A 20787-nucleotide genomic window follows, 5' to 3' on the forward strand; every position below is an offset into this window, starting at 1 on the left:
CTGTTAAATCCAGGGCCACGGGATCCAGTACCCTCTCCTGGCCCGCATGCAGTTACAAAGACAGACATGGAGCCAAAACACACAGACACATGAAACAAAAATAAATACTTATAGAAAAAAATAATGGAAAATTGGAAAGATTTTTTTTTCATTGCATTTTAAAAAAAACCCTGGTAACCATGACTTTGGGGGAAAATAGCCACGGGTTTCCTAGGCGGAGCTGGAAAGCCACACAGATACTTTATGGACCTACCTGATCATGAGGTTCCCAACTTCAGGACGTGAATTTGCCTCCTGTCGACATTCCAAAGGAAGTCAGGCTGTGTAATACGTATATTATCAAGACAGGAAGGCTTGGTCACGTGTCTTATGTGGGATCAGACCCTTGATGAGGAGAATATGCTTAAGATCATGTTAAATCAGCCTTGTAGAAAAATCATCCCAAAAGCTGGAAACCCCGTCCTTACTATCTGTACTTTCATGTCAACAGAGACATGTCCGACCCTGAAGGACACGTTGTCTCTTCCATCTGTCACAGCGGTGCCTGCAATGTGTGTCCCCTCCCTCAGCAATGACATGTCTCCCTAGTCATTCCTGGGGAAGAGCAGCATTGACACTGTCAGAAGAAGAAGGACTTTCCCGATTCCATGTGTTGTTTCTTTCTCCCTTTTTCTTGTCCCTCGATGCTGGAGGATCGGACCCATGGCCTTGGGCTTTCTAGTCAAGTGTTCTATACTGCTAGGCTTTGACTCCAACACTTACATCTAATTCCCTGTTAGTGATATTAGCATGGACCAAGATTTTCACAGGTTAACAATGTGTGCAGGTCTTAACACAGGATTCTCTTAAGTTCAATTTATGGCAATTCTTAAAAAAAAATACCTTTGGTTTTTGTTACACTTACATTAATTTGAATAAACCACCAAAGAACATATGTGGGGCTGGAGGGATGGCTCAGTGGTTAAGAGCACTGGCTGCTCTTCCAGAGGACCTATGTTCAATTCCCAGCACCCACATGGCATCTCACACCTGTGAAATTCTAGTCCTAGGAGCTCCAACATCCTTCTCCAGCCATGAGGATTTGGCACATATATGTGCACAGACAGACATGAAATCAGGAAAAAAAATCTATACACATAATTGTGAAAAATGCATATATAATAAATATATTTATGGATTTGGCTTTATTCTCTCAAAGGCAAGTGCATCTGAAGGCAAGTTGATCAAGAACTAATATAGTTACAAGGTCTTTTTTATGCTATTGGGCCTTGACCATGTATCTTTGTAAAGTATTTTGTACTCTGAAGGTAACTAGCCACATGCTGGAGCATCATTTGTCAGAGAGGTGAACTCATTACAGCAGAAAACAGAAGACCAGTTTTAGTAACTTTGCTCACAGCTAAATACCTCACAAAAGCAAGTAGAGAAACGGGGACTGATTTTGACTCAGTCTGAGGAGATGTGCTCTTCATGGCAGGAAGGTTTCATGGCCAGATGGATGGCTGCGTGCAGCCCCGTGATGAGAAGTCCAGGCTGCTTGTTCACAGCCTGGTAGGTCGGTAAGCAGAGACACGGGAATGCTGTCACTCAACAGGTTCCTTTCCCTTTTGAGGCCCACATCCCAGCTCATTAGGTCTCGCCATCCAAACTCAGGGAGGTCCGTCTCCCTTCAGATGACAGTCTGAGAAACTCTCAGACATCCCCAAGTGGATGTTTGAGATTGGCTATCACATCAATCGTCTTTCTGTGCCACACTGAAAGGCAGGGACAAAACACTGTAGCCAGGGGAGATGGTTTGTTTGCTTGATTTACTCATGTGCTGTGTTAGGGGATGGCAGGCACACAGAGGTCAAAGGAAAACCTGTAGAAGTCAGTTCTTCCCTTCAACCAGGTCAGTCCTGGGACTGAATTTATGTCATCAGGCTGGGTGGCCAGGACTTTCCTTCCTGTGCCATTTCACCAGCCCAGGGTGGTTCTTAAATGCCCCTTTTATTTCTTGCTCAAACTTTTGGGATGGTCGTGTGGTTTCAGGTGTCTGGTGCCCTCAGTCCTTATGCTTGGTGCTGCCGTGGCTCAAACATGCCCACTCCATTTACTGCAGCTACTGCCCAAACCTTGGGACATACTATAACTTCACACACACAAGCTTGACAGTTTCACGACACGAGGCAGTGTGCTTTTCAGTTGTTTTATTGACAGCAGCAAAGTGTGCATAATCACAGATCTGAAGAGCCTGCCAACAATGAAGAATTTATCTGTTGCAGAATACAACCACCTCGGGTCCTTAACGCAAACATAGAGCGCTGCACTCAAGATGGCTGTGGCCCAAGGCCACCTCTGAGTGCGTACCTGTGCTTCTATAAACCCTTCACCCAGTGTCCGCCATGTCACCACCTTTGCACTACCATCCCCTCTAAGTCCCTTCAAGACCTTCTGACCATGTTCCCTGAAAGCCGAGCCTTGCTCACAATGCCTCCTTCTGTCTGCTTAAGAAAGAAGCTGGGCCTTGCAGTGATGTGGCCCTGTGCTGACGCTGAGACACTGATGTTCAGCTGATGCTGTTCCCTCCCATAAGCTCTGATGTCAAAGCTCGTGGTACTCATTTGCTCTCCACACCAACATCACCAGGCGTGGTAGCAAAGGAGCACAAATCCCGGGCCTGTGTAACTCAGGCTTCCTGTGTGTAGCTATGGCTGCCCAGACATCTGTGGGAGCACATCTGGATACCACTGACTTATTTAGACTCGGGCTCCTGACTCTGAACGCAAAGGCTAAAGAGCAGACACGACTCTCTCCTGGGTAAACCGGGAAATGAAAGACCTTTCCACTCAGTCCCTAAACAAGGGAAACCCTGTCTGGAATTATTCTGTTACCCAGCCAGGTGGCACATCAATGCTCACCCAAGAGAATGGCACAACATGTGGATGAAGATCAAAACCCAGAGTGTCTCCCTACCTACCCTTCTGTTTGGCATTTAACACTCAAAGTACAGCATTGTCATTTCCATGTGGTTGGCACTTTATCATGAATTCTGTCCGGGGCAATCACTCCAGTTCCAAGATAACCTTAAAATGTAACATCATTCTCCCAACCGACCATGATGCAGGAGTCAGTGGACAAGAAAGACAGTGTGAGGTGATGCTCCGGCGTGCTTCCAGAATCGGGCATGGCTTCCGAAAGCGGTCCAGCATGGAGACAGGAAGCACACTTCAGTGTTTGTTTTTATAGTAAATACGTACCGAACACCTACTGTGTGCTGGGCTTTGAGGATACAACCCTCTAGAAGGCATAGGGCCCCTAGTCCATAGCAGCATGGTGAGCAGGCAGTTCTAATACTATACAAAAGGCAGTGGGGGCAATGAGCTTGAGCCTCACAGACCCTCCAGGAGAAACTGCGGCAGACCCTGATACCAGGGAGGGACAGTTCCTCCTTAGCTTGGACTTAAGGACCTACAAAAGCACGGAGGGAAGAAATCCAGGTGACTGCATTTTTGACTCAAAGACAAAAAAACAAATCAAGACATGACCATGCCCGGCCGTCACCCGGCCTCAGAAGGCAGAGGCAGGAGGACTGTGTTGAGTCTGAGATCAGCCTGGGCAGACATCAGGGAGTACCAGGCCAGCCAGAGCTACCTAGAGAGTTCAACTTCCAACCAAAACCCAAAAAAAACCTCACTGGCAACAATAACAAAAAGCCCTGCTCTGAGTGTTCCCAAGGCTACCCACAAGCCACAGGGACACCACCTATGAAATGTCCTCAGCCATCCTTCTGCACATAGAGACGTCTCATTGGTTGGGGGAACGCTACCTTCTGCTAACGAACAGACATTTGGATCTTGTGCAGGACAAAGGGAGGCATCAATATCTTCTCAGAGAAAGCTCCAGTAGAGAAAATGACAGTAACCAGTCGCTACCGCGTTTACGGGTGATATCTGGTACCGACAATTTCTGTGGCTCGAGGAAAAACCTCAACTTGGTAACACACAAACACTGCAACTCTAACATAGAAAACTAAACAGGCGGTCAAGGTTCGGGGCAGAGGTCTGTCTTCTGTGGCACACCAGTGACCCACTGAGATTTTCCATCAGGGTAACACGATTGTCCAGTCGCTCTCCTCCCTTCCGTACTGCGACAAAAACAAAAACACATGTTTTAGTGTAAAACCAAGACTTGAGCAAACCCGAGCAGTCACAACTGTCCAAGGGGCTCGATTACTACACCACAGAGGGCTTGGCTGTTAAAAGCACAGACGGACCTTCTAGAGGACCTGGGTGTCCGCACACAAACGTCTGATTCCAGTTCCATGGATCCAAGGCCCTCTCTGGCCTCCATACACTTTCAACCCCTCCAGCAACCCCATACACATGTAACTAAAAACAAAAATCAGTCTACAAAAAAATCAGTAAATCAGGGGTGACAACACATGCTTGCAATCCCAGCCCTTGGGCGATGAAGGCAGGAGGATCTACAGGCATTTAAGGCTAGCCTGGGCTATATGAGACCCTACCTCGATCAATAAAATGAAAATGGCCTTATTGTGAACCTGTAGCTGCCTTTTCCCATCCCATGAATCAAGAGCTCATTGTTCATACTGCTTCCCCTGATCATGAGGCCCAGGCTCCAGCTGCCCTGGGGCAGGTATAGCCGTGTCAGTATCCATCCAGACAGGAAAACATGCTTTGGAAGGGGAGTCTGACACTTCCAGTGATGTGAAGTCAGTTGGGTCTCCTTCAGCGGCCCTCATTTGAAGGCCTTTCTCCAGGGTGACGCTACTGAAAGACAGCAGAACTTTAGGGTGGTGTGGCTTGATCACCTGCCACCTGCCAATCTCAGAGACCAGATCAATATCAATTCTCTAAAACTGTGAGCTGGACAAGCCTTTCCTTGTAAATCCCTAGCCTCAAGTGTTTCACTACAAAGGTCACCAGTGCCACATGGTTTAAGACACTTTTCCTATCTTTTCTTAGAATATGTAAATACTTAGGAACACCACAAGATTTTGTTTAAAGAAATTTATCCCAGCACTTGGGAGGCAGAGGCAGGCGGATCTCTGTGAGCTCGAGGCCAGCCTGGTCTACAGAGCTAGTTCCAGGACAGGCTCCAAAGCCACAGAGAAACCCTATCTCGAAAAACCAAAAAAAAAAAAAAAAAAGAAAAAAAGAAATTTATCTCAGCTTCTCGTTCCTTTCAGTGAAGAAACATTACTGTGTGTATTCTCTACCCTAGACCCCGAGCTAAACCCCAGGTGACATAAAGAGAAGGAAAACCCAGCTGGAGGAGAGGACAAACGTGGCTGGTTATAAAGGAACGTCAGGGTCTTGGGTGGCTCAGGAGGTACTTAAAGGTTCCCACAGAGGTTCAGGGCTAGCCTGGTCTACACCGTGAGACCCTGTCTCAAAAGCAAACCCAGTGATGCAGAGTCCCACAAGGGATGGATGCTGAAGGACAGACATGACCCTGCAAACCAAACCGAAGGAGGTTCGGCAGAGGCAGGCAGCATCACAGGACACAGAGCATCTGGAGAACAGAGCTGACCTAAATAAGACTGGGCGCTGCTGTGGCCTGGTGGGCAGAAACAGAAGAGCAGGCAGCAGCGTTGCCCATGCTTACCTGGGCTTCTGTAAAAAAAAAAAAAAAACAAAAAAAAAAAAAAACAGGAGTGCTTTTCCTTGTTGGCTATAAATAGAAAGAAGGGGGTGGGGACAGAATAACCTTGTATTGAACTCTCGCCTGCAGCAGGTATGTATAGTAACCTAGCACCCTGGACAGTGTGGGTTATTGGCCCCATCGGACAAGCACTTACTTAGCCTAGCACTAAAAGTCTAAACGTCAAGTCAGATCCGAGGTTTCAGAGATTTCCCCCTGGGTCATACTGGCAAGAGCCTCAGTTTCTCTTTCCCTTGCTTTGCTGGTTATTACCCTTGTCTTCAAAATCTGTGGGACACTTTGTAGGGAAACATCATGTTTCCATGTAACACCCAAAGAGATCAAATCTCAAACATGATGTAACATCCTTCTTTTCTTGCTCCCTCAGTAATTGCCAAAATTGTTGTTCTTGGAAACAGGCTAGCTAGTCCCTTGGCTATCAGTACCAATTTGCCCTCTTGTAAGGGAATAATTTGGAGACTTGAGGACACAAGCACAAAATAATTGAGGGAAAAAAAGATGTGGTTTTGATTGCGGGTGGTTGGCCCTGGTGCTTACAAACGCTGGGAAATGTACGGTGCTCGTACGTGGTGAGTGGCTCTGAGGCACTTCCTGATCCCCTGTGCCTGTGCTTACAACCTCTTTGTCTCTCTGTTCTGTATGAGTTCCGAGTGAATTGTCGGGCTTTGGTGTGTTTTTAAAGGCTGGCTGTCTCGTAGCCTAGGCTGGCCTCAAACTTGCAAAGTATCTGACGGCCACGAACTTCTGATCCTCCCACCTCCAACCCCCATGTGTTGAACTGTAGGCATGCACACGAAACCCGCTGGCTGTAGGCATCACAACCCAGGGTGCCATGCGTGTTAGAAAGCCCGCTGCCAGGCAAGCTACATTCCCAGCCCATGTTAGAGTTAGTGCCACAGTCGCTAAAAAACATGAAAGTCAAGAGAGAAAAGGTCTGGTTTTCTCAAATGTTCTACCATGCATGTCCTTTATTATTTGTTTCTTTTTTTAGTGTGTGTGTTATGCATTTCTGTATGTATATAGATACATGTGTCTGTGGATGTACATGTGCGTACATGCATGGAGAATCCCAAGGCCGACATTCTTCTACCTTATTCTTAGAGGTAGGGTCTCTCAGTCAAACCCAGAGCTCACAGATATGGTAGTCTCACTAACCACTTAGTTATTCACTTAGTAATTCAGAAGCTGGAATTCCCAGCTGGGTTGCTGTGTCTATCCAGTATTTATATAGGATTCTGGGGACCTGAGTACAATGGACAGAGCGCATTTTAATCATCCACCCCCTATATGAATCTTTTCTATTTCAACTTTTTTTTTTTAAGACAGGACCTGAACTCCCTATGTGGAGCAGGCTGGCCTTGAAGTCAGAGATCCCCTTGCCCATACTTCCCAAGTACTGGTATTAAAGGGGTGTGCCACCTCATCAAGCTTCTTATGATTATGAGCCCCAAGGTGGGTTTGCTTGCGATATTTTCTTTACTTTTATTTTATGTATCTGAATGTTTTTGCTACATGTGCATATGTGCACCATACGCACAGAGTGCCTCAGGCATGCAGAAGAGGGCATCAGATTTCTTGGAACTAGGGCTGTGAGCCCACTTGTGGGTTCTGGAGAATGAACTCAGGTCCTCTTCAAGAGCAGTAATATTCTTAACCTCTGAGCCATCTCCTAGCTGATCCCCAACCCCAGCTGGTAAAAACGTCTACCTGGATATCGGTCAACTTTTCCAAGATGCGGCTTGCAAGCTTGGGCCCATTCTCCATTGTTGGGATGTGCAGCATCTGCAGAAGAGGGGAGAGAACGCTCTGAGGGTGGGAAGCACACATGGCGGTGACAGGAAGCACACGTGGCATTCCTGTGACATGATGGCAACTCCGCTAGGCCCAGAAAGGCACCCCAGCATACCTACCACACACGCTACCTCCTACACCTGAGTTATCTCTGCTCAGAATTTGAAAAAAAAAAAAAAAGTCAGCCAGTGACAGCGTGTTCGTTTCCTACCAACTCAATCGAGCACACAAAAGGTTTGAGTGCCATTCTTCAGACAGTCTAAGGGATTCGGGAGACTAGAAGAGGTCCCTGAAACAGTAGAGAAACTCAGGATTCTAAGAATTCATAGGATGAATAATTGCCCTCTATTGAACCCTCTGCCAACAATCCAGATCTCAAAGATATTTTGCAACAAACCAAAGCAAGTCATTTCAAAGGGATAAATTAAAGCAAGTCTCATCCCCATTCACAAAAGGGTTTCTGAACCTGCATCTAGGGCAAGATGTACCTCCAAGGGCTGTAACTCCTATGGGAAGGCAGGCTAAACTCATAGCTGAAAGAGATTTCGTGCCCTTAGTGTGTCTGAGTCCTGCCCATTCATGTCTTGCTGGCAGGCTGGCTTTTGATGCTTTGATTTTAGTAGATAGCTGATATTCTCAAACACTCTTCTTATTATGCCTTTTTAGTGTAATAGGATAATCACAAGCCCTTTGGGTTCTGAATGCCTCCCAGAAGCATTTAGGAGAAGCATTAAAAATAAGCTAACCTTTGTAAACTTTTATTTCTAGAGTGGAGTAACAAGTGGATTTTAGTTACCAAAATGGACCAATATCACAAATAGACACTGCCAAAAAATACTCAAACTAGCCTCCTGCAATCTCTTCTTTCCCTCTTTGTTTTTCTAGGTCCCTCTCTGGCATGCATGCCTCCCTCCCATCTCTCTGCCACACGGATATAAAACCAGGTAGTTCTTCCACAGTGAAATAATCTTTACATGAAACTGTATCAGCAACCACTCCTGGAAAGCAAACACTGAAATGTCAAGCAAAACATCATCATCATCATCATCATCATCATCATCATCATCATCATCATCATCATCATCATCATCATCATTGTAAACCCAGTCAGTTGAGGTTGTAATGTTGAACGTAAAAGTCAGGGGAATTTACATTTAACAAGTCATTTGAAGCAGTTAGTCTTATAGGAATAACAAGCACACAACTACAGAATAATGCCTACAGTTCCAGACTGCCCATACAAATATAGAGTAACATTTACACATTTATAGAATGCCTGTAAAAATAATTCCTATCTTTACACTCTAAAAGTAGAGGCTGAACTGGGCAGTGGTGGCACACGCCTTTAATCCTAGCACTTGAGAGGCACAGGCAGGCAGATTTCTGTGAGTTCAAGGCCAGCCTAGTCTACAAAGTTGGTTCTAGGGCGGCCAGAGCTGTTACACAGAAATTCTATCTCAAAAAAAGACAGGCTGAATGATATGCATGAGGACTGGCTTTGCTATAATGGAGAAAGGCCTCCAACTGGCAAGATAATGCATACATGACACAAGTAAGATGGGTAAGTGGGGGCTGGAGAGAGGGCTGCATGGTTAAGAGCACAGGCTGCTCTTCCAGAAGACCCCGATTTGATTCCCAGCACCCACAGAGTGACTTACAACCACCTGTGGCGGCAGTTTCAGGGGCTCCAGCACCCTCTTCTGGCATCTGTGGCATTGCGTGTACATAGTGCCCAGACAGACATGCATACAAAATAGCTGTACACGTGAAATAAAATAAATCTGTTCTTTATAAAAGGGACAGGTGTAGGAAAGAGGTAATCCTTGAATTGCTCCAGAGGTCTGAGTCCGACAACAGTGCCGGTGGCAGAGGAACGAGCGGGCAGTTCTCATGTGCACTTCGTGCCTATTGTCGCTCCGCTCCTACTGCAGCAACTTGACTTTCCCTCGAGCTGGAACACTGAGCTTCCTGCTGTGCAGCCTGCCTCAGCAGGCAGACAGAACAGGCAGCTGTGTTAGTCTCTCCCCACAGCTCCACACTTGCCAAGGACACGGCTGACTCGCTATTCATGTCTGAGCCCTCACTAAACCTCCGGGAAGATGGAAGATCTGTGCCAACATAGGCCCAACCTGCTCAAATTTCCCTCACACATTTTATGGCTTCATTACATGACAGGTAAGTGTTTATGTATTTCATAATCCCATTCATTTATTTGCTTACTGACTGAGAGCATCGGGCAGAGTGCGGTGCTGTCAAACACATGAGAAGCTTCAAGAGTTGGCTTCTTTCCTTCCGTTATGTGGCTCCCAGGGACTGAAACTCAAGTTTTCAGCCTGGATGACAGGTGTCTCCACCACTGTGCCATCTCGCCAACCCCGGGGCAAAAGCTGATTTTAGAAATGACTAACATATAGAACCTTTTGTCTTACCTGGCCTTTGTACAGAACTCCTGAGACTGGACAGACAATGCCGGCCGTCCCTGAGCCGAACATCTCCTTCACTCTGTTCCCCTCCAGGGCAGTGGTCAGGTCATCCATGGTGAGGTACCTCTCGCACACCTTAAACTCACCCTGTGTGGAACAGCAAAAAATAAACAAAGAAGAGAAAGAGAAAAGTCAGTGCTTACCTTTGGGTCTGGCTGAACTTCCAAATGAAGTCACCAAGATGCTCCCGGCGCATTCGTGGCATGTTCTCACACGTGCCTGGTTCAAGACCTACATGCTGTCATGGATTAGGTCTCCCACTTAATACATTCTCCACGTCTTTGATAATAAAGGAGAAAAATTGGTGGCATCACACATCAGTACTGGGGGAGCTGCCAGGCTCTGAAGGCGTCGTCACCTCCTCTACGTCAGAGGGAGGACACTTGGCTTCCAGAAGGTTGAGGGGCTTCCTTAAGACCAAACAGCTAGGTTGGGTGGTGGTGATGCACACCTTTAATCCCAGCACTCGGGAGGCAGAGGCAGGCGGATCTCTGGGAGTTCGAGGCCAGCCTGGTCTACAAGAGCTAGCTCCAGGACAGGCTCCAAAGCTACAGAGAAACCTTGTCTCGAAAAACCAAAAAAAGACCAAACAGCTGGTAAACAGAGGACTAGATCTGAACTAAGATCTGATTGCTTTTGAAACTGGTAAGAATCATAACTAAGCTGATAAAACTGAAATAGTCACTGTTAGGAGCCAATATTTTGATTTTATGAGAATTAAACCTAGCAGTGTTGTGATTTTGTATAAAATTAAATTGCTAAACAATTTGTGTTCCAGAAATCAGCAAACATCACTGACAACAATTAAGGTCTGTGTTCTGGAGAGAAAAAATAAAAACAAACAGAAAACAAAATAACCCATCTTGCAAATCAACAGAATCATGTTCACTGGGCTCATCTTTATCTCTGGACTAGCTCCCTGGCAAGTTGCGGTGACCCCGAGAGCCTCTTGGCACTCTGACTGTTTCAAGCAAGCTTTAAAATAAACTGCAGCTAAGAAGTCAAGAAAGACCCCTCCATAATAACCTGTTTTCCAAGCTTGGGAACGGGAGGTGTGGGACACACGCAGGCTCACACCCTGTCATCAGGTCTTGCGTACTTGGTCGATTTGTTCTCCTAATAAAACAAATTACTGAGCTCCGAAAAGCCATCTCTCCAAGTGCAGACACATTTGGGACAGGGCGAGCTGTTGGAGATTAAACCAACGGTTTGCAAATGCCATGTCCGATGTGGCAGCCAACAGGCGGCAGTTGGTTCTGTCCACTCTGGACCGGGTAGGATTGTTTAGCCATTTCCTGTATGTTCAGTCTTTTCCAGAGAAACCGCTGGTCCGCTCTGAGATAATGTGTGTGTCTAAACATTTGTCTGCGAGGACTGTCTGGCCACAGTGTGCTCAAAGCCTTCCCGTGGTCTCTGGGGACCTTTAGAACATGTGGGTCACAAGCACCAGCCAAGACCCACGCCAGCCTGCCAGCCCATACCACATCTACCTCACAAATGCTGCGTCACTTCAAATAACACACGCTTCAATACTCCTGCCTCTTTTGCATGGATTGGAAAGTCTGTTGAAAACAACTTTATATTTGCTTTAAGTGTTTTTAATTTCAAAATAAGCATGTGTAAGATAATGGGGGGATAGTAGAAGGAGAAAAAATAGACAAATCAACATTTTGCTGATATAAATACATCAATGAAAACCTGTAGCTCCTATAATGGTCAGGGACACGCTGGGATAAATAAGTCACGAGTGCAATGAGTTACACCTCACAGTTGAAGTTAAGGGCTGCATGGAAACGCCCGGCGTGGCACAGGTAAGTTGTAGCAGAAGTTGCCCTGTATGCACTGAGCCTACACAGAAGCCCTGCTCGCCAAAACAGCCTGTTCAGCTGGCTCTCTGTGTGCCCTACTTGAGAATAGTAAAAACTGGCTGTTTTTGCCAACACAGACCTAGAGAGATCTTTGGCTCGAGGGAAGATTTGAAGATTAGATATTATTGGTGGGAACCGCAGGATCTGATGAGTCTTTTGATGAGTCTCTGCTGGACTTGGAAGTTGGGACCAAGGGCACTCACCCACTGCTGCGCCAGCTGGATGATGCTCTGCCTCGTCACACCCGGGAGAATGATGCCATCTAGCGGAGGTGTCGCCAGCTCTTCTTCTGTTAATTAGAAACAGGAGTGTTTGCGAAATCTCATTAGACGTGTCGCCGCGATGGCCATTGTTAGGAACATTTCCCACGATCAGACCAGTAATCAACATGCAGGTAGTTAATTCCACTCTCCTGCATCATTGGGCTCTCAAAGCTCTGCTCGGTTTTCAGCCAGGTACTAATTTTAATACAAGAACAAGAGAGACAGCTCAGTGGGTAAGAGCAGGTATCGCTGTTGCAAGGACGAGAGTTCTGCTCCCAGTACCCACATGAGAGGCTCACAACTGCCTGTAGCTCGGTCCCAAGGGATCTCGTCCTCTCTCCCAGAACCCATGGGCACTGCACTTGTGGGCACGTTTCTTCACGCAGATCCACACAGATACACATAATTAAGAACAACACAAATTTTCTTAAATGAGCAAAACCAAAAAAGGGACCAGCAAGATGGCTCAGTGGATAAAGGTAGGTTCCGAGTCTGGCACCCTGAGTTCAACCTCCCAGAAACCCCGTGGTAGAAAGAGAGAACTGATTCCCACAGGGTGTCCCCTGACCACCACACATGTGCACAGTGTACATGCTATTTGTTTTACACAACGTAAAAGAATGCAATACAACTTTTGTAAAAGGAAGATTTTTTTTTTTTTTTTTTTTTTACCTAGAAAGGTAGCTCCTTATCTAATCATCTTCCATGCCATGCATCCTTCAGCGGTGGAACAATGAACTGCTTCAAGGGTAAGAGATTCAGGCTGGTGACTGCTCAGCCCTTAGGAGCACTGGCTGCTCTTGCAGAGGACCCAACTAGGGCACCTAACTACTCTCTGTGACTCTAGTTCCGAGGATCCCAACACCCTCTTCTGGCTGCCAAGGGCTCCTGCACACATGTAAAGCACATGCAGATTCTAAGGAATGCACACACGCGCACACAAATAAGAAATAAAGTCTATTCTTGGAAGTGAGAATTAAAGAATGCTCTTCACAATAAACGTCTAGATCAGAATGATTACTTAGTGAATAAAAGCTGGTAGGCACTTAGAGCAGCAAACATAAAATCGTGCGTAAAACCCACGCCAGTGCCATAGCCAGCAACCCTGTGCCTCAGAACCGGGTAATCTGGGCAGGGAAGACCGAGTCAGGGCCTGAGTTCAGATCCCAGCACCCATGTAAAAGCTGAACGGGGTGGCTCATATTGGTGCTGTGGAGGCAAGGATGGGCTGTCAAACCAGTAGCCTTAGGCTCACCTTGTACCTCAAAACATAAGATGGAAAACACCCTACTTCAATCTGACCACTTAAGTCCTGGGAACTGTGGAAGGGCATGCCACAAGCCCCTATAATAAGCATTTATTTTTTAATTTTACAAAATGAATGAATGAATCGTCTTTGCTAGGCTGCCGCAGTTTGATTTGGAGAGATTATTTCTGAAAATTGCGTTTTAGAAAGAAGAAATTGGCTCTGGCAACGTTCCGGAGGCTACTTGTCATTTTAGAAGTGTTAATGATCTCAAAATAAACGCGTTTTGCGATAGCTCGTTAGCTAGACACAGAAGTGTGTGCGTCTGTATGTGTGTGTGTGTGTGCAGTTTTCACACACACAGAGACCCTTCCTACAGTTAGCTCAACTCTAAGACAACACCGAGTTAAACACAAACAGCAGCCTCCAAGTGTGCAAAGACTGTTGTGGGAAACGGATTTAGCATCCAACTGTAACCACCAGCCTGAGGTCACGGAACAGAACATCTGTTCCACTGGTCTCCAGACAGAGCCGATGACATGCCGACATTTGTCATCAAATTTGTCAGGGTGAGAAGCAGTCATTTTCCCCTGCCACCCAAACACCTGCAGGAGCCAGCGCTGGGGGGAAACAGAACCCTACAGATGCAGCCTGTTACTCAGAGAATACCGGCAGCTGGTTACCGCCCTGAGTTCTGTGCGCCACTGTTTTCTCTCCTCCTCACCCTCCCAGGAGAGACACGCGAGGATGTGTTAGAGAGTGTCAGATCACAGCTGAGATAGAGATAGGACGCTCAAGGGAGTGGACTCTGTTTTATTATTGTACATGTGTGAATGCCTGTGGAGCTCGGGGAACGGGAATTACGGGCAGCTGTGAGCTGCCAGACGTAGGTGCTGGGAACTGAATTTGGTCCTCTGGAAGCAGAGCGCTCATCCCAGGCCCACTCACTCCCACCCTGTTAACTTGGTGGTGAACACACCAACTGAGGGAGCACACTGAGACAAGAATCTGCTTGAGCGAATTATAAAATCTCCTCTTACTGAGGACTCCGATATTTTACAAAAGTTGGGAGACAAAGCCTCTTGTTTCTACTCCGATCTTACTCACAGCCATGCAAGAATGCTCTGTGAACGCTAAGGAACAGTTAGTCACCAGAGCAGCATCTGGATAACTTCTACAACTATGACGCAGGTGACGGTTAAGTCCTTGGCATCTCCCATAAATGATGGCATTGCCTTTTCTGAACGATGTCTGTTTGTGCTTGTGGTGGTGCGTGGCGTTGGGTGGGTAGGAATGGGCATAGGAGTGGGCAGGGAAGACGACGTCTCCTGCATGCAGAGGTTGGTGCCCGCCACCTCTCCGGCATCGTCACTTATAGGTATATTTATGAGAAGTCCCAGCTTGAAAGCCCCAAATTCCAACGTAAATTTCGTTTATGTACAAGCAGCAGGAGTAGAAGTACACCTGGTGCATCTGACTGAATCATATGCCAGAGGAAACAGCATCCTGAGATACACCGTGCTGCACTCTGCCTCATCTGAATCACCTCTTTGCCGTTATAGCAATAAAGCCGGGATGGGGGAGTTCCCGCAAGACTGGGAGCTTGTACCTAGAAGTATCATTTAATTCTCTGTGTGTGTGCGCGCGCGCACATGTATGTGAGCATGTGTGTGCATAAACATGTGTTTGTGGGCGAGTGTGCCCATGTGTCCATGTATGTGCATATGTCCACATACATGTGTGCATACATGTGTGTGCATGTACATGTATATATGAGTGTGTATATGGGTATGCATACATATGTAAGTATATGTGGGTGTGTATATGTGTGTGGGGTGTGTACGTGCATGCAGTATGTGTGCATATGCTTGTGTATGTGGGTGTGTACGTGTGTGGGGGGGCGAGTGTGTACATGTATACATGTGTGTGCGCACATGTATGTGTGCACACACATGTATATGTGGGCGAGTACATGTGTGTACATGTGTGTGTGTGCATGTATACATGTGGGTGTGTGCATACATGCAGAAACCAGAGGAGAACACTGAGTCCCTCTATTGCTCTCCACCTTATTTTTGAATCAGGGTCTCTCCCAGGATCTGCCTATCTCCACCTCCTAGTACCGGTGGTAGAGACATGAGCAGCCATTCACACCCTGACTTCATTTCACATTTCAATGTCCATAATTATTTCTGTGAAATAAGCAATCGAGAAATATAAACAGGTCTAAAGATGTGCTCCTAAATTACACATACCAATCAAAATTCTAATGGTCAAGGCAGGTCTAATTTGTTCCTTGCCCTGGGTCATTTAGTCATTTAGGTCATATTGCTCTGGGATGATGCTCTTCTACACTGTAAAGATTTGTCACTCGTATTGGTTTAGTAAAACACTGATTGGCTTATTGGAAGTATGGGTGGGACAACCAGACTAGGAGAATTCTGGGAAGAGGAAAGGCAGAGATGCAGTTGTCAGCCAGACACAGAGGAAGCAAGATGAGAATGCCTCATGGAGAAAAGATACCAGGCCATGTGGCTAAACATAGAAAAGAATCATGAGTTAATTTAAGTTGTAAGAAATAGTTAGCAATTAGCCTGAGCAATGGGTCAGTTTATAATTAATATAGTTTATAATTAATATAAACCCCATGTGTTTATTTGGCACTGAAGGGCTGTGGGACCGGGTGGGATAGAAACTTCCTTCTCCACCACATAAAGTGTCACCATTTCACTGAACCCGTATCAAAGGCAGACACTGACCATTCAGGATGCTGGAGACAGCCCTGAATTTTAAGCCACATATAGGGGATCATGCTTATAATTACAGCATTCTACAGCCTGAGACGGGAGGAATCCTGTAAGTTTGGGGTTGGCACAGACTACAGAATGGGACCCTACCTCAAAAACAAAACAAAACAAACAAACAAACAAAACCCACAAAACCTCAAGCCAGGTATGCTATAATTCCACACACATAGGAAGGAGAGAACCAAGGATTAGCCATGACTGTACAGTGAGTTCAAGATCTTGAAAAAATAAAAGAACAGAATCTCTGTGATTTACATACAGTGGCCAGCAGGAGTCAATGAACATGTATGGCAAGGTCGGGATCTACACTGTGCATTTTGCACGGGAATGTGCAGATACACATGTGCCAGGGCATCCAGGTGGAGGTACCAGGACAACTATGGGGGTCGGTTCTCTTTTTCTACCTTATGGGTATCAAGTGTTGAACTCAGTCTTGGTGGCAAGCATTCCCAACCACTGAGCCTCCTTGTAGCCCTAAGAGTGTAGTTAATCAAATGGGAAAAAAAAAGAAAGTCTATAGGACTTCTGAGATGTTATCAAAATGTGTAGCAACGACACCAATTCTGAAGAGAACTCGAGTGAGAGAGAGGTATGGGGCAGAAGTGGAGCCCTGACAAAGGGCAGAAGGGTCCTGACTTATGCCTTCAGCATCACAAAGTCAAACAAAAGTCAAAGGGGCATCCCAGCCAAGCCTAGTGAAGCATGACTGTATTCTCACAAAGTTGGAAGCTCAGGTAAGATAGCAAGTTCAAGGCCACTGTGAGGTGCACAGTGAGTTCAAGCCACCCCAGGCAACTACAGAGAGCCTCAAAATAAACAGTAAAAGGGGGGCCACAGTGTAGCTCTAAAAGGAGCTTGCCTAGCATGTAGCATTGTACTAATTCCCCCCCCCATAGCCAATAGATGGTTATTAGCACATACTACTTGGTACAGATTGAACAACCAGTGAACTAACCAAGACTCAGCACTAGTGACAGTGTTGTGACACTATATGTATTTTGTCTGTATTCTGTTTGTTGCATGTGTGCAGCGCCGATGGAAGCAGGAAGAGTGCATTGGATTCCCTGACACTGCGTAATTATCAGTTTTGACCACCACGTGGTTGCTCAGAACAGAACAGAGGTCCCCTAGTGTGCCGAGCCATCTCTCCATCGGCTGAGGTTTAAGCCACAGGCTCAACCCAGACAACAGAAACAAGAATATAAAACCAAGTCGGATGGCAGCTCCATAGCAGCCTCTGGACCCTTATCGTTGTCAGCGGTCGGTCATATCACCAGAAAAGCAATTACCTCCATCTTCGTTTATCCAGTAGAGGAACAGATTCATGGTGCCCACTTCGGTTATCTGGTCGTCCTTGCCATACAGCCAGAGGACCTGCTGACAACCATTCTCCGCCGCTTCACACTGCGCCAGAAGGGATGCACCGTAATTGCTGGTGGGGAAAAGAAAACCTGCTGGTTATGAACATGTGTCACCTACTCTACAGTCTCAAGATCCCATGAGAGAGAGAGAGAGAGAGAGAGAGAGAGAGAGAGAGAGCAACATGCCTCCAGACGTGTATGGAGGTCAGATGACAAATCATGGGAGTTGGTTCACTCTCCCCAGTGCCCCCCCCCGCTGTGAGATCTGATAATGCCTGCTAAGGCAATGAGTCACTGTGCCCACCCTTAATCACAAAGACACACACAAAGACAGACAGACAGACAGGAACACATGCAAACACAAGCATGCGCACACGAGATATCGCTTTACTACATTACTCTATCTTTAGAACATTAAAGAAAGCGCACTAGAGACCCTAACACCAAAGAAATCTATGTCCACGGGCCCATGCAGGACCATCACAACTGAGTGGAATCAGGAGAATCACATGCATGCCCCCAAACAGCCTGGTGCTAAGAAACACTAGGCACCTTCTGGAAAGATGAAGCTAGAACCACAGAACAACAACATAGGGCTAGAAATATGATATTTCCCAAGACCAGCTTCTCAGTGGACCAGCTTCTCAGTGATGGCCAGTATGATGATTTGCAAAGTTTGGACTTGATGGCCACACCTTGGCCCTACGTCATCTAGCAATGCTAGATGTTTGAGACAGGGCTGAAGAATCAGGAGAGAGGACTGAACCATTTATTAAAATTATACAAGGCCCAAAAGCCTTCACTGACTTTTTGCAAAGATTGACCTCACCTGTAAATAGAATAATATCAAATCTAGAAGTTAGACAAATATGAATTGAATCTTTGACTTTTGAAAATGCTCATTCATGATGCAAGAGTGACTAGGTCTTTAAAGGCAAGATCAGCACCCAAAGATGAACGGATCAGAAATACAGCTAATACTGCATCTCACTTATGATACTACTTTGACAGAAGTGATTTCTAAAAATTTTAGGAAAAGTCAAAAGGAAAGATGTTTTAATTGTGATAAACATGGTCATCTGAAAAGGGATTGTAGGCAAAGCATTCCTAGAAACAATGTTTTTTCTAGAGATAACCCAAACAGAAGACCCCAGCCTTCTGAAGTAGACGGAAGTGTGGCAACAGCCAGCATTGGACTAGGATGGAGAAGTAACTGTGTTGGGGGGACTCTCACAGGCCCCAATATCAAATCTGGTTCAATCACTCCCTGTCAGCACTGAAGAAACTCCTCCACAGAGCAATTAAAGGACGTAATGCCTGTTGTTACAAACCGTACTGTGGACGACAGAACAGCTTCAGCAGGTAAGACACAACTCTCAGGAGAGACTGTAAAGCAAGGAATTTGGTAAACTTCTATAAATGATCAATGATAAAAGCAAAAAATACAAATAAATGCATAGTAAGTGAAGGTTTGGTTAACACAGGCACAGATGTAAAATAATTGCACCAAAATCTCTGCATCCAGATTGGCTTCTTCAGGGGGTAAATATTTGAGTTTCTAGGAATTGGAATTTTATCTCAGGTAAATCAAAGTACAAGGTGAGTTGAGTGTTTAGGGCCAGAAAGATAGATAGTAAAATTAAAGCCATACAAATCTAACACAGCAATGAATTTATGGGGACATCATTTGTCTCAGCAATGGAAAACACAGATTAACATTCCTCCAATCTCAGAAACAAACCATAAAATAAAGAATGCTTCTGAGAGAAATATTAAAAGGAATTAAGAGTCATCAACCATTCAAGTTGTACCATAAGCAGGGCACAACAGCTGTTGATCTTTCAAAGGTACCAATAGCCCTCCCGGCCTTCAAAATGTTTAACTGACAAACCTGTCTGAGTGGATTTAGAAGACTGCTTTTTTATTATATCTTGACAAGAACAGGATGGAAAAAAAGTTTGACTCCACGGTGCCCACTTATAATAATGTCAACCTGTTAGAAGATACCAATAGAGTGTCTTACCACAAAGAACGTTAAATAGCCCCTCCCAGAATATTTTGTACAACAGTTATTGGAAATAATTCTTAAAGTTTCCTCAATCTATAATTTACCATTACATGGATGATATCTTATTAGCTGATTCGAATGTAGATAATATAGAGAAAATTTTTGAAGAGAATTTTGCCTTGTTGGGGATTATAAAATGCTCCTGGGGAAAAAATACAAAGAGATTCTATTAATTACCTAGGATAAAAGATAGTTTACAAGATGTATAAGATACATATAGATATCTATAGAGAGATAGATAGACAGACAGATAGATGGATAGATATTAATGGTCATATAGAATAATAACTAATCCTAGAAATAAGCTTCATCTAGCTTCCCGTATGCGATTTTGGGATTGAGTCTGAAGCAGGTAAGTAGGAACTAAGTTTGAGCACCCCGGATGATTTAACAGATTGTGGTCCTTTAACATCTCCAAGATCTGCTGTATATTTTCATTTAAAATGTTTAAGTTTTCTGCAGTGACCATGACTATACCTGGTAGTAACCTCTGAGGTCTCCAGAAGATGATGGCATCCTGCAATGACGAGGCTACCTAGACTGTGGCAGTGCCACTTGGCCAGATCAGCTTTGGACTACAAACTGTTCAGGACAACGTCAAGGCAGTTAGCTAAGACGGTTTAGCTTCAGACCACTCCGCCAGGACTTCCAATAAGCCCTGCATGTTCCCACTGTATCAAGACTGGACAACAGCTAGCTCTCCCAGAACTCGATCATCATCTTCACTTTCTCAGGATCCCCTAAAGATGCTGTTGTCCTGAGACAACAGGAAGTAGTTTTAAGAACATGATGCCCACATTCCTGAGAAGTGGGGTGGGTGGTTTTGGTCATCTGGTAGTTATGGATGTTTATCATCATTTAGTGGGGTTGGTGCAAGTTGTTATTGGTCATGGTCAAGGAAAACACTAAGCAAAGGAGGTTAGATTCTGGGATCTCTTTCTGAAAAGATAAAAAAAAGAAAGGGAGGTGGACATAGGAATGATAGGATAAAATGAAACACTTTTTTTAAAAAAATATTTATTTATTATGTATACAATATTCTGTCTGTGTATATGCTTGAAGGCCAGAAGAGGGCACCAGATCCCATTACAGATGGTTGTGAGCCACCATGTGGTTGCTGGGAATTGAACTCAGGACCTTTGGAAGAGCAGGCAGCGCTCTTAACCTCTGAGCCATCTCTCCAGCCCACCATTGCCTGGTTTTTAAGGCAGCTGTTTCACTCTCTGATCTTCA

At 45.4% G+C, this 20787-nt stretch overlaps 1 protein-coding gene across 3 annotated transcripts in view; it reads right to left on the reverse strand.

Annotated features, from left to right (window-relative positions):
• Nucleotides 1-2172: 2172 nt before the first annotated feature.
• Bcat1 (branched chain amino acid transaminase 1) overlaps nucleotides 2173-20787 on the reverse strand; it is a 75403-nt gene continuing 56788 nt past the window's right edge. For all 3 annotated transcript variants that reach the window (XM_005364586.2, XM_005364585.3, XM_005364587.3), the window contains exons 7-11: nucleotides 17415-17557; nucleotides 12013-12098; nucleotides 9888-10028; nucleotides 7375-7449; nucleotides 2173-4126 (exon numbers count right to left, since the gene is read on the reverse strand). In XM_005364586.2, the coding sequence (XP_005364643.1) occupies nucleotides 4085-4126; nucleotides 7375-7449; nucleotides 9888-10028; nucleotides 12013-12098; nucleotides 17415-17557 (487 nt within the window). In that variant the 3' untranslated portion in view covers nucleotides 2173-4084. The remainder of the gene's footprint in view (nucleotides 4127-7374; nucleotides 7450-9887; nucleotides 10029-12012; nucleotides 12099-17414; nucleotides 17558-20787) is intronic.

The sequence above is a fragment of the Microtus ochrogaster genome (assembly GCF_000317375.1).
Source record: "Microtus ochrogaster isolate Prairie Vole_2 chromosome 14 unlocalized genomic scaffold, MicOch1.0 chr14_random_2, whole genome shotgun sequence".
In the NCBI taxonomy this organism is placed as follows: domain Eukaryota; kingdom Metazoa; phylum Chordata; class Mammalia; order Rodentia; family Cricetidae; genus Microtus; species Microtus ochrogaster.